At 44.9% G+C, this 24,267-nt stretch overlaps 1 protein-coding gene across 2 annotated transcripts in view; it reads left to right on the forward strand.

Moving 5' to 3' along the window:
- Positions 1–953: 953 nt before the first annotated feature.
- The window catches only part of LOC119401459 (ubiquitin carboxyl-terminal hydrolase isozyme L5), a 29,003-nt gene continuing 5,689 nt past the window's right edge, over positions 954–24,267 (forward strand). Inside the window, exons 1-10 of one of the 2 annotated variants that reach the window (XM_037668291.2) lie at positions 954–1,095; positions 1,328–1,391; positions 1,497–1,602; positions 4,156–4,281; positions 5,765–5,826; positions 6,154–6,284; positions 8,682–8,748; positions 15,951–16,050; positions 16,352–16,444; positions 22,960–23,058. In XM_037668291.2, the coding sequence (XP_037524219.1) occupies positions 1,011–1,095; positions 1,328–1,391; positions 1,497–1,602; positions 4,156–4,281; positions 5,765–5,826; positions 6,154–6,284; positions 8,682–8,748; positions 15,951–16,050; positions 16,352–16,444; positions 22,960–23,058 (933 nt within the window). In that variant the 5' untranslated portion in view covers positions 954–1,010. Of the gene's footprint in view, positions 1,096–1,327; positions 1,392–1,496; positions 1,603–4,155; positions 4,282–5,764; positions 5,827–6,153; positions 6,285–8,681; positions 8,749–15,950; positions 16,051–16,351; positions 16,445–22,959; positions 23,070–24,267 lie in introns of both variants that reach the window. The other variant, XM_037668300.2, reaches the window with a different exon arrangement.

The raw sequence follows: 24,267 nt of genomic DNA on the forward strand, positions 1-24,267 counted from the left end.
TGCATCATGCCCATCTTGTGATGCCCCATTCCGGAGTGTGACAGCGACACGTACACTTGCTGTGGACTAGCCCAGGCCTGCATCTTTAAACCTTCCGTGCAACAGGCCTGGCCAACCACCCGACTTTGATCGCAAGATTCACGGACCACCGTACCACCGCTCACTGTTCCACTGGTTCCATTTCCTACATGAAGCAAACTTTTATGTGTATTGATGACACCACGTGCCTAAAAGACCCAGTAATAATATCTGGAGTTTAACGTCCTAAAACCACGATATATGAGGGACGTCGTAGTGGAGGGCTCCGGAAATTCCGACCACCTGGGTTCTTTAACGTGCATTTAAATCTAAGTACACGGGCCTCAAACATTTTCGCCTCCACCGAAAATGCAGCCGCCGCGGCCGGGATTCGATCCCGCGACCCTCGCTTCAGCAGTCGAGCGCCATAACCACTAGACCACCGTGGGACCGCCGTGGCGGGGCAGGCTAAAAAAAAAATCGGGAGCTTGCGAAAAAACGGCGGATATTTACAATGGAACCACGAAGAGCACGCCAGAGAACACGCGGCATACCCCGCAACATCCCCGCAAGTAGCCTGCGCGGCCTGCGAGTCTGCTCAGACAACGCCTCCTCCAGAAACATGCCTGCGGCGTCGCTGGCCTTGAGTTGTAGTCGCTTGTCGAGAGATTGCGCCACGTTCTCCCCTATTGTTTTCAACAGAACTCTGGTTTTCAATGGGGCTGACGTTGTGTGACGTCGAGGGGTGTAATGTGCGCATGCGCAAATGTGTGTTGCAAGCGGCCACCGCCAGGATCGCCAGCTACTGCCCTCATTAGAAATGGTGAAGGAGGAAAAGGGTAGGGCAGGAGGTTTTTGGCTCACGCGGCAGGCATCTTTCTAGAGGAGGCGTTGGCTCAGAGAATGTCTGCTGGTTGCCGCCAGAGGCGCCTTCCTACAGAACCGATTGACCTCATGCCTGACGTCTCCTTTCCTCCGTCTGCGTTTAAGAAATGGCGGCGAGCTCAGGGAGTGCTGGTGACTGGTGTCTAATTGAAAGCGACCCTGGAGTCTTTACTGAACTAATCAAAGGATTTGGTACGTATTTGAACGTTGCTGTTTTTTTTAGTGAAGTTTACAAACAGAAGTTTGACTACGCTTGGCTTCGCCGACGGTGGGAGGCATTCGTCTACTGATCGTATGCGCTAACGTTGTCATTTGTATATTTTACTGTTTTCGTTGCGCGCTTGACCAGCGCCTCCTCTGTGTGGTTTGATGAATTCGATATTAATTGGCTAACGTCATCTGTGACGTTTTCTGCCTGGCGTAGGTGTGAAAGGGGTTCAAGTTGAAGAGCTGTGGAGCTTGGATCGCGAGAGTTTTGATAAACTGAAGTAAGTGTCTTTACTTAAAATTTTCCATTGTTTGCCTTATTTATTTGGTGAGGAATATCGTGTGATTATCTGGTCAGCGAGTGACGTCTGTATTTTTATTTGCAGGCCTGTTCATGGGCTTATATTTCTCTTCAAGTGGTACAGAAACGATGAACCAAGTGGCTCCATTGTGCAAGACAACCGCCTGGAGAAAATATTTTTTGCCAAACAGGTGCGCCGTATTTTCAGCTCTCTTTAATAATTTGCCCTTCAATACTCACGCTGTTTCGTCCTCTTAAAGAAGACCCGCACTTGCTTTGGCGGTGGTTCCACGAAGTTGCTGTGAAGGTTACTATTGTGCTAGTCATGCTGATTCTGTGTGGTCATGTTCAAGGGCTGCAAAAGTGGAGTCATCGCGTCATCCACGGGGTTGACTTTTTGCCGCTGTGCGCAGTGCAAAGGCGCTCGTGTACTGCACCTCGTGTAGCGATGTCTTTTCCTATGTTAGTGCTTTTTTTTGCGCTTCGTCATTGGGCACAGCGACGGTCCGTTGAACTCAGTTAATCAAAGGGATCCGCCGGCCGTTAGCGGTGGATGATGAGACTAGCATACTAAGGCACTACTACACCCCAGATAATCCATTTGTGCTACAGCCTCCACTGCGCAATGTCATTCTGGCTGTGTAGCGGCGGAGGCAGGAGAAAAGAATGCTGCTGCGATCGAGTGCAAAAACCAACTGATTTATTTGAGAGTTCCCGCCCTCGTTCTGCTCGTGCTACTCTTCCTTGTTTATTTTCAGACATAGATACACAATGTGAAATATGTCCACAAGGTAAGGCAAAAGGAGACTCGTATGTCTCCTGACGAGGCCTTCACCCTGGACCTACATGTCTGACAGGCAGCAGCAAAACCAGTAGAAACTTTTCTTGTTGTCAGTGCATCAGCGCCATCACAACAGAAAACCTTTGTGCAGAATGGAAACTTGCCGTTAATGGTCTCGCTTCATGTACAGGTTGGTCCACTGTTAGAGGGAACACGCGAGTGGGTGGCTCACGCTCCGCGTAGCGCCATGCACAGCAAGCAGCGAAAACCAAGTGCATGTGCGAACCGACGCAGTGGCGGTTAATGCCCCGCGTTGTCTGCTATATTGTAATAGGCAAGCAGTTGTTTCACATAATTTTATGCTAGCTGTCCCATGGGGGACAAAAGTTTCTACTGTTCAGGAGGGGTGGTTGATTTGGTTGATTCTGAGGGTTTAACATGGAACGATGATTCAGAAACACAGAATTGCGCTCTTTGGGAACATGATTTTCTAGGATTGTAGAATAACTGAACTTCAATGTGGAGCAGATGCATGTTTTCCCAGTAGATACAAAGCTACTTTGCTGGGAGCCAAAGCAGCTGTATACTGAAAACCGCAATCCACACGGGCTGCTGATTTTTGTGCATGTGTGTGTGTCTGTGTCATTGCTAATTGCCTGGCAAGGCAAGGCAAGGCTCTGCCAACTAAACAAAATGATTTACTATGTTCAAAAATTGCTCATTAAGTGCAGGGTTCCTTTAATTGTGAGAGAAAAGCTTATGTCACTCCATTCGCATAAATATGTTGTTTGGCAACTGCTCAGTCTCTTGGTTATTCCCGATGAGATTGCCATTTATAAATAAAGCACAAAAATGTGGCAGCATACCAGCAACTAAATGATAATGATGAGAGTGAACCTAGAGTTAAGTCTACACTTACTTGTTAGTCTTCGTGTACTGGCTGACTTAATTTATCTAAGCTCAACATGGTTCATAAAGTTGTTAGGAGTTTGATTAGACAGCATAATCAGTGGTCATATTGACAGCTGTTCATTCATTCATTCACAAAACTTTACTAATAAAAGTCCTGAAGCCCGGTCTTTTCAGACCGCGGCGGGCCATGTCCACGTTGGCACCGTCAGTCTGAGCCTTATGGCACCATTGTGGACCCTCTGGACAGCCTGTAGTTGATCTTGATATGAAGAGCTTGGTACCATCTGCCAGTGAAGCCATTTTTTTTTCGTGGTCGGCGAGTCTTGGGACAGCCCGCCAGCATGTGCCTGATTTCAATTATGCCATCGCACGCGTTACATTCTTTTCTAATTTTTGCACTTACTTGAATTCCCCAAAAGCTATAAACCTGGGTTATCAGAGTCTATTATATGTATTATAATTGCCTGTTCCAAATAGTAATCTTTGGCTGCAGCTGTTGCCTTATGTGGTTATAAAAGTTGACAGGAGTACCCCTCCCTCTCCTCAATTTTTGCAGTTTGTATGTATATACAAAGGGGTGGGAGGGGGGGGGGGGAGGGTCAGATCCTTCCACCCTTGAAATAAAATGCTGGCTACGCCCCTGGTGGTTTACTTAACTGTCTATAAACAAAATTTGCAGTTATGCTTTTCATTACTGATTCTCCACTTTTCTTCTTCATGCATCTGTATTTACTGCTTCATGGTTTTTCAGAATCTTTTCATCCATGAATTGGTGTAGCGTTGGAATTGCTCATTAGAAGTAATTCCTGTTCAGGTTCATGGCCCTAAGACATGACCCTAAGACAAAGAAATTAATGTGTAGGTGTTAGTGCAAATTCAAATTATCTTGTTCAATGTTATCATTCTTCAGCAGAAAAAAAAGTAACAATGGAGCACCCCTATAGCAACTAGACTTCACTATACATTGCCTGCAATGTCTTATTCATTCATCTTATCAAATGTCTTATCAAAGTCATCTTCTTTCCTTTATTCATTCCTTGACCCTTGACAGGTGATCAACAATGCCTGCGCTACACAGGCAATACTGAGTGTCCTGCTTAATGTAAAGCATCCCGACATATTTCTCGGTGACACGTTGAACTCTTTCAAAGATTTTTGTCAGAGCTTTGATGCCACGGTAAGTACTGTCATTTCTTTCTTTCTCTCTCTCTCTCTCTTTTTTTTTATAGTTCTCCAATGTATTAATCTCATTAGCTTGGGAAAGGCATTTTTTTTAGAGACTAGTTAGGGCTAATGTATTGCATTGCTGCTGCTGTTGGCACAGAGGACTGCACACAGTTAAAAGCTTAGGGTTCCAGGAAAGGATAGCTGTTTGAGTGCAACCATAATTGAAAGTAATGTTACAGCAAAACTTTGTGAAGTTAAAGCTCTAGAATTGTACTCTCCATGCACAGTTGTTAAAAGTGGGAGCAACTCTTTTTACATATTGACACTTGCCAGTCTCGCCATGCATCTGGAAATGCAACGTGGGACTACATTGTTACTTGGGGGGCAAAGTTCCTTGCTCATACAATTCACAAACCAATTCACAACTGTATTTAGAAGCCTATCTGTGAACATTAACATGTGACACCACCGCTGATTTAGACACATGGTTTTTGTCTTACTCTAGAGGAACCTTTCTACTATTTTTTGTTGCATTGGTGTTCAGCGTGACAGTATTGTCAGAAATTTAAAGCAGATGCTACAGAAAGCATTGGTTTGTAATCAAGGTACTTCATCTCCCATTTTTTGACCATAGGTGACACAAACAAGCAGAACCTTTCACTTGGCAAAACAGTGTAATGAAATATGCTGGCTGCAAAGGGATCCAACCATAGCCAGCGACAAGTCAAAATCGCAGCAAATGCCTTTCAGTTTCTGACTTCATCTACTGCTCCTCTCTTCTTGCCTCCGCATTCCAACTTTCACAATGCTCCGATCATTCTACATGCTTAACATACTCACTTGAGGAGAGAGGAGTGTTTGTCCATGATGAGTAAATGATACCCATCTTTGTGGAGAAATCAAATCTGCCTTCTGTCGTTTTGATTTTAAGCTACAACATGCACCTTGCTGTGCAATCATATGTTTGAGCAGTTATTTATGGTCGGGCTGTGCTGTACGTATGCTGACGAGCCTAGAATAATCCCTCGCGTGACTTTTTTTAATCCACTCCTGTAACAGTGCATGTGTCTTGGTTGTGAGCTGCCTTCACCGTGACAGCTGCGGATATTTTTTATGTTTGTGGAAAATTGCCACGTCATCTTCGCTGTTGCTGATCAATAAAGGAGCTGTTTTCGTGGATAGAAGGACTGAGAGTATTAAAACATTCTTTATGGAGGGTATCTCTCTTGCCATTCTTGACCTACTACCGATTTTGACCTGACTGGTGATCAGTACCTCCCATTTAGCTGGATGTATTTTTCCAGTGGTAGTGCTGCATCACAATTCCTATCAGCCTTATATAATAATTAATTCAGACGTCTTTGCGAATTCTCGTAGACTGATGTCACTTTGGAATTGTACCTCTCCTTCCCCTCTCTCTATTGAAAATTAATGTATCCCACACACTTATAGCCTTGGCCCCATTTGGGATACATTGGTTACAATATTTGCAGATGAAAGGCCTTACCCTGAGTAACTCTGACGTTATACGAGAAGTGCACAACAGCTTTTCAAGGTAAGCTGCGATTGACAATGCTGAACTTCCCCGCTGTTTTGGTAGCTCATACTGCCAAGACAGCCAAAGGGGACATGCCTTTAACAATTATTTTCTATAAATGGCAAAGTTAACAGTGTATTTAATGCCTATTGACTGTGAGCTTTCTTGTATGTGAACAGCTATGGCATTCTATGATGTGCATGCAAAATTCTGTTCAGTTTTTCTTAATTTTTACATCTAGATATTCTTGGTGTTCTTTATTTTTAATTTTAAAAAATGACTCTATACATTTAACAGAATTATATGTGCTGTTGCCTGATTAGCACTGTTGTTTCTTTACGATAGACAGCAGATGTTTGAGTTCGATATAAAGCAAAGCTCAAAGGATGATGATGTTTATCACTTCATTGGCTATGTGCCAATTGATGGACGCCTGTATGAACTGGATGGTCTGAAAGAAGGACCCATTGACCTTGGTTAGTAATCTTTCTATACATTTATTTTAATTTTACGAATTTCAATAAAAATGTAGCTAGTGCGAGTGATGAGAGCATGAATGGAAGGAACAAAGGGACATACCTTTGGTTCATTTCCTTTTGTGCTTTTGTCACTTGTGTGTGAAGAAAATAAATCTGTACCAACTTGCCCAAGTTTCTATTGTACGGTGACCTTGTCATCTTTACAGGAAGATTTGTAGCTTTGTGTTCTCATTTGCAACAGTTATGTATAAAAAATTAATGGATCAATCCAAAGCCAACTAACTGTGCTAAGCTTGGTGCACAACCATCTGCGATTTCGTTTTAAGGGATTTGAGGTAGCTCCTAGAAGGTTACCTGAGGTTGTTGCCAGGAGTCTGCTTGTGGTATTTGTTATGAGCCAGCAAAAGTGCTCCATGATGATTGGCACCCTTCGTCAGTGCTCCCAATTTGTCACCCGACTTGCCCACATGCTGGCATGTATCGCATGTCTTCACAATTTGTTCTGCATTGTGGAAACAGCCTGGCCAATAATACACCCGCGATAGGTGGTCCTTAGTTTTCTTAACATCTGAATGTCTGGCCTATGAACTTGTTTGACAAGTGCAAGAAATACCAGCGATAAGCTTGAGGTCCGACTAGCTGATGAAATTGTACAAGGTGGTTCTAGTTTAGTCTAGTGCCACTTCTGGTTGCTTTGTAGAGTTAATTCTGCATTAGTACAGCTCTGGTGCCCACCACTTGCTTGACAGAGTATTATGGCGGTGGTCCTGTAATATAGTATTACGGTATTTATTCGAATCTAAGCCGATGTTTTTTTTTTTTTTTTGAAAAAAAATGTGGTGAAAGTGGGGGGTCGGCTTAGATTCGACAACAGTGGAACCTCGTTAATGCGTACCTGCCGGGAACGCCGCGTAACTACGCACTAAACGGTAGTACGCATTAACCACCAAGTAAAGATTTGCATCTCCTCGCGTACGCCATCGCCGCCAGCAAAGAAATAAATACAGTGCCACAGCAAATATTGGCTAAAGTACCCATTGCAAAGCCTTTTCTTTCTTTTTGCCAGAGTGGAGAAAAGATTCTGGTACTCTCGCACGTCCGTCCGATAGTGCCGATAGCGCGCGGTGGCGACGCCAAGCAGCATTTCGGAACTATTACAGGGTCCGGTATACGCAGTGACCAACATAGCGACAGAACGGACAGTGTCGGCTTTCCGCGATATATATGTGCGTGCGTCTGTACCGCGATCTGCTCATAAATGAAAACTGACGCAGTTCCAGTGAAACGCGGTACGGCTGCGTTGAGCCGATCGTCTCCTGGCTAGTTACGTGCAGCGCGTCGCCTTCTCGGCTCACGCCGTCACTGCCGGGCCACTTGCTGTACCGCATGCGCGCATTTGTCGTGGGAGTGTTCTTCGTACCCACTTCGCTCCAGACCGTGCACAGATGCGGCGAGTAGCTTGTTCGGTTAACGCGGCGATGACGAACTTCCTGCAAGCGATGCGCACTCCGCGACGCTGTAGCGGTCCTGGCAGCGAACGGCAGCGCGTTTGGGTGGTCGGCCAATAAAAGCGTGCAGTATGGTTACAACAGCGCTACGCTTGCTGTACCGTACGTGTGCGTTTAACGTGATAGCGTCAATGCAAAGAGGTTTCTCGTCGCCCGCGACCAGCAACGCTCAACTCCGCAACAGCGAGCTGCTTTCTTTTCTACAAAGCGGCGCGCGCTTGAACACGGCCCCGCGCAACGAGGCGGCAGCGATCGGCGGCCCAGCGCGTTCAGGTTGTCGCCTATTAAAAGCGTGCAGTAGGCTTAAAGCGGTGCTGCGCCGCACGCGTGCCCGAGCAGATATCTGAAGATACTTATTGTGATAAGGTTGTCGGCGATAAGTCATGCTGGCGCGTTCGTCGGTGGCCGCCGCCTCACCTTCGTTCTTTCCCGCTTACCCGCAAAGGCATCGCCGCAATCGCGCGGAAGTCGGATTCAGTGATCGACCGATCTACGCACTTCTCGAAAAGACGGAAAACCTTTGGCGGCACATTGTGGCGTCGGGAAGTTCAGCGGCGCAGTAAAATTTTATGGCACAAAACGTTATCGCGGTACGCAGGGTACGCACTAACCGGTAGGCGTAGGGCGAAGTACTACGGCTTAAGCGGTCAGCGAATGCATTGGGCTCTATGAGACTCGGTCGGGGATTCGTCGCAACTACGTTTTAACCGTTAGTACGCTTAAAGCGGGTACGTATTAACGAGGTTTGACTGTACAATGATTAAGTTTTTTTTTTCTTTTCTGGCCCTACGAATTTCAGGGGTCGGCTTAAAATCGGGGCCGGCCTAGATTCAAGTAAATACGGTATGTTTACAATTTATACATTTGATTATGCTTTCTACTTCAGGTCCGATTCCACAAGGCACTGACTGGATTGACACAGTCAGGCCAGTCATTGAAAGCAGGATAAAACAGTAAGTGCAGCGAATCTTTGTAATAGCCTTTATCGGTGCTCTTGTAGTATGTAGGTCTCATAGAGGGCGTTTTTTTTACCTGCTTTTGCAGTTGTTACCATTTTCATTTCAACTCACTATGCACACAATGATCACTTCTGAAAAAGCAGTCAGTTCTGAAAGCAGAGATTCTCCTGCACCAAAATGCACTTAATCGGAAGTGTCTGGTGAGCTAGTTTTTGTTCTAGGCTTGTGCACTGCAGTCGTACCTTTAATGAACAAAACACACTAAGGGATTTCTTTAGAGCTGTGTGAATAGCAACATTTTGGGTGTGAAGCGAATTCAAATATTAAATTTTGAGTGTGAATCAAATCGAATATTTTTCTAATGCTTCTAGAATATTTTTCAAATACTTCGAAGCGAAATTACAGAAAAAAAAGTTGCAGGGGATTTCGAAGCATATTCTTATGAGATAGGAATATGAAAACGTTTCTTTTGGGTAGGTTGGTGAAGTGCTGGAGGGGTGCTGCTAAGTAGTGTTCCCTAGTTGTCTTATAAAGAATGTGGCAATGCAGAGGCCGAATTGTGTTTACATTCTTTGGTGCAACCAATATGGTGTCGACAAAACTTAAGGGGGGAGGTGGCGATCGAAAAAAACTTTTTTGTTTGTTGACCTAGAGTAATGAAATTTGGCAGGCACACTGAAGAGTGTCTCGAATAGCTATATATGAAGTTTCATTGCGATATCTCAAGTAGTTTTCAAATTACACTATGTTACATAATCTGATGACATACTCTGCTGGTGAAAAGCCTAGCATTGTAACAGGGGTGAGACAGCTGCGCATATTGCGCATTTTTGATACGATTCCGTTTTCCTGCGCCAGGCTGCTCCAAAAGCATAAAAATTGCAAAAATTGCGCCGAACTGCGCCGAAACGGCCCCACAATCAAGAATTTTCAAGCCCGCGTCACTTTCAGCGTGGGAAAACGTAACTTTAGAAGCAGCGCCAGGGATACGTTCGCAGAACACGTTAACGCGCCCAAGCGTGTCCTTCTACGCGCCTTTGTAATAGAGGCTTCCATAGTGCTGTGATAATCGCCTCTGAGTGGTTGTAAATATGTGCAGTGTCCGAGCGGTAACGACGTAGTGTCCGAGGGGTAAGGTTTCTCGGCGCTCGCGACGCATTTTTGAAGGCGGTCCCTCACGAGGTGGCAGCGAACGGTGGCGCAGCGCGCTTTTGTTATCACCTATTAAAAGCGTGCGGTACACTTGACGCTACGCCACCCGCGCAGCCGAGCAGATAGCTGAAGGCGCTTTATTTTAGGCAGTTTTCGAAAAGCGTACGCTAAGTTAGCGTTAGCGTTTGCGGCCCGCTATTTCCGTCACTTAACGGGAGCCCGCAAGCGGTTAACGTACGACGCATGCGCAGTTGTGCGAAAAGCCAACGCAAAGCTTTGCGTACGCTATTCGAAAGCTTCCTGAGGGTTCGCCCTTCAGGGAGGGCAAATATTAATCGCAGCGCCCCTCCTTCCGATCAAGTCAAAGTATGGGCGGTATCGACTTTGCCCCCCCCCCCCCCCTTCGTGCGCACGCCTATGGGGGTGGTCATACTGGCGCGTTCGTCGGTGGCCATACCGCTTTTGTTCTTTCCTGATGTTACGCGCGAAGGCGTCGCCGCAATCGCGTGCTAGTCGGAATCATTCATTGACCGTTCAAAGACGTACTGCTATGTGACTATACAATTCTTGTGCAATCAGTTTTTATTGCGATAGCAATTATATGGACAGTCTCGAGGGGTTCTTGCCGTCGCCGTCATGTCCTTCCGGTATGAAGTCCAAATTGATAAGATCCCCCCCCCCCCCCCCGGCGAATTGTATGTTCTACAGCGGGTAAAAGCACGCGAGCAGAGGCGACGTACGCGGCCGAAGCAAACGAGCCGGCCCATTGCCGTCGCTCGGAGGCTGCATGCGATATCATCACCCCGCTCGGAAGGCCTGCCGTCGAAGCAGACAGGAAACGCCCCGCCCGTTTTTAACAAGCCTTAAAAGACACGAAGACGCGAGGGGGGGGGAGTGTCGCGCGAGGAGCAACGTTGAACTTTGCGCGGTCGCGATCACTGGCGCGCGCTATCTCGAAAGCCATCACAGCGGGGCGGGCGGCTCGTATACGCTTCTACGTGCTGCGCTCTCAAAGCGAAGTGACTATGCGGAGAACATGGCTCCCTGGGGCGGCCGTATTTTCTTACACCATCGTTTTATAGTTTCGCGAGATCGGATACAAAACAGTTAGCTGCCAGGCTTACTTCGTGTAACACTACAATTTGTTGCTATCGCATTCATTGCTTCGCCCTTGCGGTGAAACTGTGACTTTTTTTTATTATTTGAGAAGTGTGATGTTTTTTTCTTTTCTTATTTTCAAATGTAAAGTAAACCTACTTGGAAAAACTTTTTTTTATCTATTTCATATGTTGTTACCAGGGTTATATAAATTGCGTGGTTTGTAAAAAGCAGGGGCGTAGCCAGAAATTTTTTTCGGGGGGGGTTCAACCATACTTTATGTATATTCGTGCGTGCGTTTGTATGTGTGCGTGCCTATATACGCAAGCAAAACTGAAAAATTTCGGGGGGGGGGGGTTTGAACCCCCCCAACCCCCCCCCCTCCTTGGCTACGCCCCTGGTAAAAAGGTAGTGTAGTTCATACCTGGCAATAATTCGTTAAAAAAAGCTTTCTCCAAAGGCTCTTTGAATGTTATGTGTATTCTAAGCCGATTAAAATATGTGCTTGTTCCTCCAAGTTACTACAAATTTGTTTTTTCAAGCTCCAAAAACGACATAATAAATGCCGCTAACTGCTCCCAAACAAGGTTCTCCTGCTCCTAAATTGAAATTTTGCTGCTCCCAAAACTGCTCCCAAATCGATTTCAGCCGTCTCACCCCTGATTGTAACAAAACATGCCAGGAAGGTCCATGTGGTTTTGATCTTTACTCAAAAGAACACTACACAGGATGACATTATTAAAAATTGTCTATTCCTTTTAGTTTTTTTACAAATAACATCCCCATCAGCTTCATGTATTGCATCAGAACTTCTCATGCACTAATTATCACATACAAAAAAAACTATGCCCTAAGCAAGGTAAAGAATAATGTCATCCTGTCAACAAGACTTCAAGGATTAAAAGAAAAAAAAACGGAATCAAAATCTGTGTAGTAGTTGCCAAGATATCTGCTCCACGAGCTGAGCAACATGCCAAAAAAACAGTATTGAGAAAACTGCATTTAAAGTTTGGCCTTCTCTAAAACACCTAAAGATTGTGGTCTTTGCTTTTTTTTATGGTGTTTCACTTCTTGGACAGGTGGCCTTTCTCCAGTGTGCCTTTGTTCTTTTTTCATAACCTCCTTCTTTTTTGATCTACAAAAAACCAGTATGGATTTCAAACCAAGTTCTCTGTATGAAGGAGTGGTGTGATAGACATGACAGAAAAGAAGATATTGCAATCTAATAAGGCCATATACTGAAATAATTACACATATTTCTTGTATTTATGCTGTCATTAGCATAATTGTGTCTTGCTTATTGATTACAATTAATCATTGAATATTTTTTATAAAGAGAGAGGTTTGTTGTGACAGAAAATGGCTCACACCGTGATAGCCGATGCCTTCGTTCCAAATAACAAACAGTTATGGCCAAGACGTTAGTGGCACAGGGATTTTTGAGCAGTTTATTAGTGACGCAAGTCGGGCAGATAAAAATTCGTCCCCCTGCTTCATACACGTTCTTTTGCCATTCTCGCGTATGAAACGTATTATCATTCGGCCGATCGCGGCAACGCTAGTCTACGATGCTTTCATTGTTTCAAAACATTCATAAACGCCTGCGGCGATGCCAAGCACGGCTCCAAGCACGTCTAAATTACATCACTAGTGCTTATTGACAGCACTCTGACCGCGAAGTGTTCGGCCGCGGGGTCCGTGGTGCCGGCGCGTGATGTGCTTGGTGGCGGCGTTCGGCGACGATTCGCGAATGCGAAGCTACGATGACGATCCGCCCATCCGCGGTTCCGAAATGCCGGCGAGCAATGTGCTTCTTCGCTTGTGAAGAAGCACACAGCCGCAGGTACGCTAGCGCGTTGTTCTTGCCCGCAAGGTTCGGGGTTCGTCTCGCTAAACGGCGCCGTGAGCGGAGTTAGGCCTAGTGACGACTCCGAGCAGTAGGTGCGCAGGCGTGGTGCCCGTTGCTTCGAAGTGCGTAATGCGTGGTCGTGAGTACAAAGAGTCGTCCCGCGATGGCCTTCGTCACGATGTCAGAAGTGCTGATAAGCAGAAATCAAAACATCTAACCGCGAATCCGACGCTGAAGTCAACGCTAGAGTCGGTCCGAGACTCGCGTTTACGATGTTCGCTAGGAGCGCGGCGCACCATCGTAATCAGATCGAACTTCCTCTTGCAGCTCCAAACTAAAGCGTAATTATATTCTAAGTGATCGTCGAGCCGTGAACACAGAACAATTGCGAACGTGTCAAGAAGTAGCGCGATTCTCGAAAGCCGTGAACTCGCGACGTGCAATCGGCAGACGACGATCTCCCGGAGCGAGCATCGGACCAATGGCGAGGCGAGCTGGGGCAATATGGCGGACGCGGCTAATCGGAGGCCTCGGAACGACTCTCCAGTGTTTGCTTTTTGTGCGCTTCTTTCTGAATGGAGGAGCCCGCTGAAGTGGGGAATTTAAACACGGAGAAATGCCCTTTCGAACAAGCCCAAGAAGTTGGTTCGCGGTCACGCCATCGCGGAGCTACAATTTTTTGAAAATCGCTCTTTTTTTGCGATTTCCACAATAATTTTCGCCACCTCGGAGGGCAAAACAAACTTTTCGAAGCACTTCTGGGTGGTTTTCAGTGTAGATATTTTGGAATCGGATAGAAAAAGGGTTCCAGAAACTGAAAACATGATTTTCAGAAAATCGATTTTTTTGCCATTTTTTGCGATACGAAAGCCGCGTCCCCCCTTAACACGTGAAAGGAAAAGACTCTCTTTCCTCAACACCTTCTCCTCCTTCAACTTCTGTGGAGGCCCAATTGATTAGGCAGACAAGGGCGCGCTCCCTTTCACTCGGGAGTTCCTCATCTGCTGTGTGGATTTCCCTCTCCTACTCCGCAGCTGTGAGTGGCTGGCTTCTGCGGCAGTTGTTGGCACCGACGTCAGTTCTGGTGGGAGAGGTCACATGTTTCCTGCACACGGCTTTCGCGGACGCTGAAGGAGTGCGGGCTTTCCCAAACGTAGCCAAGTAACGCTTTCGCATTAAAATGTAGTGCAAGACATGGCCAAAGATAAAACAATTCCTTTTGCACAGTAACCCGTAGACGTGGTGGCAGCGTGCTGTCCGCTGCATGAAATCGAAACTGTGCTGCTAGCAGTCGCGTAGTGACGCAAGTGACGTAACATGCAGTGTTGCCACGAGCCTCGATAACTTGATATTTCGCCGTTTTTGGGTGATACTAATGAATTTTATATCACAGACTGATTTTGCTGCGCCAAGACATTATTCAGAAAGCATGTTTCGCAAAAACGAGTCGATCCATGTACGAAACCGTGGCATTAGCAACAGCAACCGTTCGCGGTATTAGCAACAGCAACCGCCAGTGGCAGATGTAGTGACATTGCTGTCACAAAATGGCGGCAGAATGCATTTTAGAGCTAGTCCGCTTAGGCTCATTTCGGGCTCGACTATGGTCTGTATGCATCAAATTTTTTCCTAGTGAAGTGGAAATGGTGACGCGCCCTTTTCATTATGAAAGCTCATATCAAAGGGAAGTTATTTCGCACGCTGAGGACAGCTACGTTGCATCTATTCTGCGTGCCCAAAAGCTGTGTCTGTGAGGGGTGCAAACAAAGGAGGGAAATCTTCAGCTGCATATCGACCAGGAAAAGTTTTTACGTGCCGAAAATTAGAAAATATTCTGATCTCAATGACAAGCTTGCAGGCATTCTCAAGCAGCTCTGTCTAGACAGAGCTTGTCAAGGTAACTGCCCTTGAAATGGCACACGACAAAGCCACCAAAGCTGCATCACTGAAGGAAAGGAACTGCTAGCAGAATAATTCTCACTTTCTGTGAGGGTGCATTGTGCTTGCCTTTTTTTTTTCTCCTAATTGTCAACATAGCGGCATGCCATAGTTGTAAAAATCTTGTTACATTACGCTCGGCAGTACATATTTATTTAGAACTCTCGAAAGCTGGATGCGCATTAAATTCGATTAAGTGCGGTATAAGCAGATGCCGCACTCCACACTTTTATGCTGTACTCTTTCTAGTCTGTGCGCAGTGATCAAGCTACCTTGTCTAAAGAGTGTCAGGGTGTGGTGACTGCCGTTAACCTCTCAATAGGTTGAATTTTACGAGGAGAATTGGGTTTACGCACGATTTAGAAGTGCTGTGATTTGATTTTAAGCGAATAAAGCCAGTATATTTATTTTTGGAATGTTCGAATACTTCTAATAGTAAAATTCCGGTGCGAATCGAATCGAATGGCAAACAATATTCGAAAGTTTGAATATTCACACACCCCTAATTTTTTTTTTTCTTAGCCAAGAATTTATTTGTTACGCCTTCACACTTTGCACATGCACTTCAGCACCCTGAAATACTCGCCGTACTATTTTGTGTTCAGGCAATTTTCAGCACCCAGGTGACTTAATTTGTTGTTGTGGTGATGTTCCATAAAACACTCTTGTTTGTAAAATGGGAAGTAGAGTGTGTCCAGATAAGATCGAACACGAGGTCCCGGTCACCATTCCCGATTGTGATGAAATTTACTGTAGGCCTAGGCATTACACCCAGAACAATGGTTTCGCAGTTAGTTTTGCGAAAAAAAAAAAAATTGTTCGCCTGAAAAAAAATACACAAATTTCGGCCGCAAAAAACGCTTTTCCGCCAATTTCGCGATTTCTGAATTTTGAGCGCACCTAGGGAAAAAAACGGTGCACTCCTTCATCACAATATTTATTCCCCTTAAAGAACAAGTGAAATACAATCTTATTAGTCTATTATTTTCCTTGCTTGTCGAAGCACTTGCTATTATTTGCTATTATTTTCCTTGCTTGTCAAAGCAAGCGACGGAAATTTGGGAAAAGTCTGTCCTTACGGTCGAGAATATGTGGTAGTTAGTTGTGATGTGCAGCCTTGTGATTGTACACTAGAAACCCTAATCTCTCTTTCTTTTAGATATAATGAAGGGGAAATTCACTTCAACCTGATGGCACTTATCACAGACAGAAAGCTCCTATACCAGAAGCAGTTGGACAGCATGAATGCCCAGTTGTCTGTGAGTTTTTTCATTTCTTTAAGAGAACACTTACTTTGGACTTTATTGTATTCAGTAGCCACATTTTCTGCATGCAGCATTGTTTCATAGCGATCGTAGATTGCGAGTGTCGTACTAAGTACCTAAAGCGCAAGCTTGGCAGATTGAAATAAACGTTTGGCTTTAGTTGTCAAGGGGTCTGTAGGAAGCTATACTATGAAAGAAAAGCTGGCCTATAATCTGGAGATGTCACTTAGCAGGACAAGATATATCGGAGTAAAAAGTAGCTCGTTGCTAATGCTATATGTCGTGTTTGTTCTAGTCTGGTGGAATGGAAACTGATGATGTCCAGTCTGAGATAAGCAAGCTCCACATGCTCATCCAAGAAGAAGAGAATAAGTGCAAGCGGTACAAGGTATGATGGTTTTGGAATGTCACACACTGCAGTCCTTGAACCTGCAGTAGGAACTTGTTCTGTGCATGCTGAATGACATATACCTTTTATAGAAGATATCTGGCAATGGTTTAAACAAGCATTAAGTTATGCACAGAATGTTAAATTTGTAAGTCGTGTGCTAATTGCACTGCTGCAATATCAGTATAGTCGAACCCGACTATATCGAACTTGGGTAAATCGAATTATCCTTTATATATCCGACTATTTTTGAACACGGCAATGTTTCAATGTAAGTGATTCCACTCCTGCGCCAACTGTGCGAAAGTGCGCCAAATTGTATTTACTGCGCCATCCTGATAATATCGATGAAAATTGCGCCAAACTGCTCCAGAGTCTCGGGTTTGGAAGAGTCTATCACCAGCAGTCGCACCGCCGGCGCGTCAAAACATGTGCAGCTTCATCTTGAGGCCGCCAAAGTCACAACCACGGACGAAGAATTATTCCGCTGAATAAACAGTGCTCGCGCATGCGTGCCGATTATGTTGTATTGTGGTGCCAACGCAGCTTATGTTGTGCAAGTCGGCTCGACAGCAAAATACGCTCTCCACAGATGCTTGTGACGTCTAGGCCAATCGGCAGCGTGAAAGTGTGGCGGCGATTGATCGGCGGACGTCGCCTGTTCCAGAAACACTGCTGATAGCTCGTTTCAAGCATCGCATGGCACGTAATGAAAGCAATGCTCAGTAATAACTACACGTGTGCCACTGAAAGGTCTGTCACTTCTGTTTCTGGACATCGCGCTTCGCGTCTATGGAAGAGCACGTGAACGGTGGGAACGCATGGACACTTTTCCTCAGATATACTTTATCCATGGATCTTCATCCAGAAGAACTTTTTCATAATTCCTTCCACCAGCACATCCGGGTTTGTAATTTCTCTGAGGTAAATACCCCTTAAAAGGCCCTGCCCTTTCGAGCTCATCAGTGCTATAGGGTTCCGAATCGAATTTATTGCTTTCTGTCATCTCATTAATAAAAAGATGCCTCCTGGTCGGAGAAGCCGCAGTTGCGTTTTAATATGTGCAGTTGTCAGTAGCGGGCCCATCGCTGACGGCCCACTGTGAAGCGGCTATGCCATGTTACACGTCCGCTCCTCGCTTTCCAGGGTCAATAGCTGACGATTAAAAAAAGTAAGTTTCGCTTAAGGGCGAAGCAATGAGTGCAGTACCAACAAATTGTATTGTTATACGAAGTAAGGCTAGCAGCTAACTCCTTTTGATTCGATCTCGCGTAACTCGACAAAACTTTGGTTTAAGGGAATATGGCCGCTGCACGAACCGAAGCTGTTTTCGTGCTGTGAGTTCTCCAAACGCGAAGTAGGCGTTGAGAACACAGCAGGTTTAAGAGCCGTCTCCTGATGCCTCGAGATAGCGCGCGCCAGCAACTGCGCCCTTCGAGCGATGCAGTCCCCCCACCGCTCCCCTGGCGTCTCTTCATGCTCGTTACGAAAGACGGGCGGGCCCATCAAAGAGAGATATTTTCTTTCTGTTTGATGAGCATTCGACTGCAAGCCCACACACGGGAAGATGTTATCGCATGCACTCTCCGTGCGACGGAGACGGCCGGCTCGTTTAATCTCCGCTTCAGCTGCGTTCGTTGCCAGCGCTCGTGAGCTTTTACCAGCGGGTAAAATGCGCGTGGTGATGCTATCAGTTTGGACTTTATATGGAAAAGTACGGCAACGGCGACGGCAGAAACCCACTGAGAGTGTCCATATATAATTGTTATCACAATAAAAATTTAAAAAGTATTGAGGAGCCATTCCACTCTGTGAAGTGGATGATAAGCGAAGCTGTTTCGCGCACGGCACAGTGGTGACATGATAGAGGACAGTTTGGTATGTAAGGCCAGGTTGTTAACAGCCAGGCTGTTAACGTTCAATACGCAATATTAATGCGAAAGCCTTAGATCTTTGCTTCATCAAACACGAAAATTGGCCGTCGGCGGCGTCAATCAATTTATGCAAAAAATAATCAAGTGATGGCATCATCATGACGTCATAGATCGTCAAAATTTGTGACGTCATCACGACGTCATAGATCGTCAGAACTGGTAACGTCACCATGGCGTCATATATCGTAATGTCGCGTGATGACATCATCACATGACATCGTCGCTTTGCACTGCTTCCGTGATCGGTACGTATGGAGGTAGTGCAAAGACATGTGAGGTGCAGAAAGCTTGCAAAGAGGGAGGGGGAGGATCAACACATCAATCGAGAAGAAAAAGAACCTGGCTTTCGCCTTGGAGTCGTCTTAGGGGAATGCATTAGGGACAAGTGTGACTCTTTGGCATTGAGGCACTGTTGTACGTCACTGCGTTTGGCTACCACGTCTGCTGATAACCACATAGATGTATTTAGAGTTTTATTTCAAAAAGTACAATTTTATTTATCCGGTATTCTGTTTGTTTGCTAGTGTCGAAAATAATCGCCAAAGAGATTAATCCAGAACACTCAACTGCATGAGCCCTTATTTTTCAATGCATTATCGAGTGAAATATGGAGTTCTCCTGAGACAATTTTTTCCCATGAGATTTGCAATGAATCGAAATATTTCTAGCTCATCATAAGAGCCCCATAATAATTATTCAGGTGTTGAATGTTAATGCAATTTGCTTCTCTAATGCACTCCAATATGTAAAATTAGCTGCTCCAGAGTGCTCCCAGATGTAAAATTATCTGCTCCAAAGTGCTCCAAAATGGAAATTTTGCTGCTCCAAAAATTGCTCCAAATCAGAAGTCCTCGGTAGCATCACTGCAATGTCAATGCATAGGAAAATGTACGACTACATCATCATCATTTATTTACCCTTAAGGGCCCCTCAGGGGGCATTACATAAGGGGGGGGGGTAACAATAGGTAACCACGGGTCACAAGGTCACATGACATAAATACTGTTGGAAAAACAAGAAAAAAAATACAGTAAGGGGGAAAAAGCAAGAAAAACAATAAAAACATAACATGAAAATGGGAAGGCAGGTATAAACGCGCAAAGAACAGGGCTACTACTCGTCCTCCTGACAGTGGTGCTGTAACAATAAATCTTTGAATTTCACACAGTTTACCTCATTAACAATACCGTCAGGAAGTACATTCCAATCCGATATGGCAGTCGGTAGAAATGATTTGTTGAAGGCGTTAGTTGAACCATGAATGCGTTGAACACTGTGACAATTAAACAGACGTCGTGATGATCTCATGGGCGGCAGGATTAGGCTCTCGCGTAAATGAGAAAAGTTATAATACAGCTTATGGAAAAGGCAAAGACTTGCTATTTTGCGACGGGATGCCAAAGGGGTTAGACCAATCGAACTCTTGATGTTAGTGACGCTCAATCTAGAATCATATTTGGAAGTTATAAAACGAGCAGCTCGATTTTGTATTGCCTCCAACGCCTCGATTAGGTACTCTTGATGGGGGTTCCAGATAGGGGATGCGTATTCAAGTTTGGTGCGTATAAAAGTTTCGTATGCCATAAGTTTAACTGTGGGCGAAGCAAATGTGAGTGATCGTCTGATGAAACCTAGTGATCTAGAAACGCTTGCAGAAAGTGACGTGATGTGCTTAGACCAATTTAGATTATCTGTTATTTCTACGCCAAGATACCTATAAGATTCCACATGTTGTAGAGCGGTATTGTTTATCGTGTATGGGAAGTGTAGATTAGATTTCTTACGGGACACGTGCATAAACTTACATTTTGAAACGTTTAACTGCATGAGCCACGTCGAGCACCAGTTTTGAATTAAGGTTAAGTCATCCTGCAGCAATTCCTGATCGTTAATAGTAGAGATACGCCGGTAGAGAACGCAATCATCCGCGAACAAACGAATGGTTGATGAAATTTGAGCAGGAAGATCATTGATGAAGATTAGGAATAGAAGCGGGCCAAGGACAGAGCCCTGTGGGACTCCGGAGATAACGTTAGTGGCGGCAGATGGATGGCCTTCGATGACGGTGTACTGGGAGCGATCAGTTAAAAAGCAGTGAATCCATGACAATATCAGCGGATCAATTGAAAGGCAAGACAGTTTAGTCATGAGACGCTGGTGAGGAACGCGGTCAAAAGCCTTAGAGAAATCGAGGTAAATGACATCGGTTGCAAAGGATGAGTCTAGGTTTAAGTGCAAGTCAGTCGAGAATTCAACAAGTTGAGATTCACACGAAAAGCCGGATCGAAATCCGTGTTGGTTGTTATAGCTGGAATGAAAATAGCTGGAACACTTGATATATCGAACATTGGGCAGAGTGAAACACCCCAAGAAGTTGGCTTTCCCTCACAAATATTTGGCGGCTTTTCCTCTTGGAAGGAGACTTTCCTGCATCCATTTGGGAGTGCGATCGGTGTGATTAGGATGGTGCTATGCGGCGCAAGTAGAAACTACCGCTTCTCATCATGTGCTTTCCCCCATGATTCCTCATCGTTGCGCCGCTGGCCCGTCCTGTACATTCGCTCCTCTGCTTGTTTTGTTGATGCGATAGATGCCGTAAAACAGAAGAGCCTACTGTTCTCCACAAAGCTTCTGATAATCAGTACGGTCGTAACAGGGGAAAAAGAAGCCTGACATCGCATTCATACAGCATTTCAAGAAGCACGCTGAGTATGATATTGAAAAACAATGCCGACATTAGGGCCAAGGCAGACGAGACATTTCTGGCGCCAGACGAGCGCTCATAGCTGCATATGAAGGTTTTTAGGCGCTATTTACATCGATACCATATTTTCTTGCGTAAAAACCCACCCCTGCATATAACCCAGCATCCCCAACTACAAAAAAAAATATGTATTATATGAAGGCGTCTTCATTACATTATCGTGGGCAGTGCCGTGAAGCTGACTTGCACACTGAAAATACAATGACTGCTTTAAAAGTTGTATATCATATTATCCTATATATCGAACTAATTCCTGTTTTCTTGCGAGTTCGGTATATGCGGGTTCGACTCTGCATGGGGAAATGAGAGAGGGACGACAAAAAATAAAACAAAGCAAGCCATCGGATATTAGTGTCATGGTATGTCTTGTGCAGCTCTCACTTAAATGCTGCTGGTCTTCTTTTAGTGGCCCTTAACAGGCAGGCTTGTGTGCCATATAACAGATTACTTCTGTAATAAATAACTTCTTCGTCTTACAAGAACTGAAATTTGAGTTTGTAGGAGTTCATACTTAAACTAGAAGCACGAAAAGACGATGACACAATAAGGAAAACAACACCACATGAGCACTGACTTCAAACTAAAGTTTATTCTCACAAATCCATGCCTATTTATCAATCAACCCAGATCACAAAAAGTACATCACGTAAAAACATCTCATCCCGCCCCCGAAAACCAAAATTGAACAAGAAAGATGGGAAGTAGTTACAGGGACCGACAACTGGCCAGAACATGCGATTTGATCCTGGTGAAAATGAAAAGACCGTGAATTATAGTGACTGATTCTAACGTCCTTTTTGCGACCAGAGTAAGATTTATATTTTTAAATCGCATATAGAAGTCACAAAAAAATGGTATGTAGCGCAGCCTAGCGGATGAGCCTTGAAGCTGGATTATGGAGTCGTTCAGTATCAGTGGTTTGTTGTACGTAGTCCGATGCTTTCATGCTCGCCATAACAAGTGCTCAAAATTAGAGTGTGTATATTATCCATCCCTGCTCTATTCTGTGCTGTTTCTGAGGTAAAAAAATTGTTGCACGCTGAGAAGCGGGGCTTCCTTCGCGGCCACTAGTGGGACATGTCGAGCCGCGGCACATGCATGCGGAGTACACGCATGCGATGCAAGTGGCTGGCACAAACATGAACCCCTCCCGCGCTCACCTCCCGCTTTTTGCGGCATGTGTTGTGTGTATATGACATATGACTTCATAGTCAGCACGATAAAATTTTGGATTATAAATGTTTCCCAGCGTTTTCTGCGTTAGCATTCAGTGATTAGACACTCTGACCAATAAGCTTTCCGTTGCGCTATAGGAAACAGGTACCATAAAAATTGGTTGTTGGTCCTTTTAAAAAAATTCGAAACTCTGAAACCTTGACATTAGATGATGCATGCTCTGACTCGGGCCTCCGCAAGTGAAATCTGGTAGCCGATGTCATTTATTGCATTTACACTGCTAACATATTTAAAATATATGTGGAGCACATAGTGCCAGTATATTGAATGTTTTAGAGCTTTCGTAGCAAACCTGATGCAAATGTGGCTACAATATTTTACATTGAAAAAAGGTGTCATAAAGACACTGAAAAGCCATGTGATAGTGTATATAAAATGTAATTTGTAAGTGACAGAACTAAGCTGTATGGACAATGTGGGGGCCAATAAAATTATGAAGTGAAATTTTGACGCACCTTTACCTTAATGAGTAACTGCTTTTCAAGCTCCTGCCACACCTGCTGCTAGATAAAAGCTGTGATTATGCCAGTGCATGCTTTATGTATATGTGGTTCCACTATGCTTTCATGCGCTTGGTCCAGGTGGAGAACATCAGAAGGAAGCACAACTATTTGCCACTCATCATGGAGATTCTGAAAATCCTGTCAGAAGAGAAGAAGCTTGTGCCTCTAGTAGAAAAGGTTGGTGAATGGTAGGCCTCAGAAAAATTATGATCAGGTTCACTTCCTTGTTATGCTTGGTTTTTGCTTATAGTATACTGTCCCAAATTCGGTAACTTGTGGCTGATGGTGGGGGATTTGGTAATGTGTCCCAATGAACTGGTTGTTTCGCAAGTGATTTGATGTGTGAATTCCGGAGTAAGTAAGCATGCTCTGGAAGCTGGTTCCGTGCAGGTGCTTCTTAGGTATAGAAGTGTTTTAATTGATGCAGAACAAAAGAGCAACACAGGTGCACACGTGTGTGTGTGTGTGTGTGCACCACAAACACACAAAAAGTTGGTGTATGACCTGTATCTTCAGGTCATGCAGTCCCACACCGCAATTTCTCACAGGGTGGGTGCCCTCACAAGCAATTTGAAACTTCGTTCTGCCGAGCACCTGACTGGAAGTGCGTTTGTACCTATTTTACTGGTGGGTATCAGGACGCAACAAGTTTGTGCCTCCTACAACAGCAACGAACACTCGACAAAGTCAACGTGTGCCCAGAGACCTTTGCAGGTCTTTGTGGGGCCACCTTTCACAGTCAGTACCCACACACCATTGAGCATCAAGTTGAGGCTCTCCTCTGCCAACTAAAAACCCAGTGGCTTCCCTGCAGCACTGTGAATTGAACTCAGTGCCTCCCACATTGGAGGCACACACTCTACCATTGTGCCATCGTTGTTGTGGCACAATGGTAGAGTGCAGCATTTTGACCTGGCACTCAGTGGTTTGTGGGTACTCATCTTGAAAGGTGGTTCCATAATCTGTCGAGGTATTTGGGTATACCTTGACCCACCACAGACTTGGTGAAATAATCGAGTGTCTGTCACTGCTGTGGGAGGCATAAAATTGCTGCTGTCGTATACTATCAGTAAATAGATACAAACGCGCTGCCAGCCAGGTGCTCAGCAGAATGAAGTTGCAAGTCACTAAGAAGGACGCCCACCCTGTGAGAAATTGGCAGCGTGAGACTTCCAGACCTAAAAATCTTTTTTTTTTTTTCTTTTTCACACAGCCATTTATCTAATCCTGTTAACTGTGAAATCATCCCTTTACTCATATTTCAAGGAACCTACACAAGCCTTTTCCTATTTATACAATAGAAAACTCCTTGGTTGAAGAAGTTGTGTTATCCAGCGTGACTGAAATGCCCTTGGGCAGCTTCCATTAGTTCATGTTTATAGCGTT

Source organism: Rhipicephalus sanguineus, chromosome 1 (assembly GCF_013339695.2).
Source record: "Rhipicephalus sanguineus isolate Rsan-2018 chromosome 1, BIME_Rsan_1.4, whole genome shotgun sequence".
NCBI lineage: Eukaryota > Metazoa > Arthropoda > Arachnida > Ixodida > Ixodidae > Rhipicephalus > Rhipicephalus sanguineus.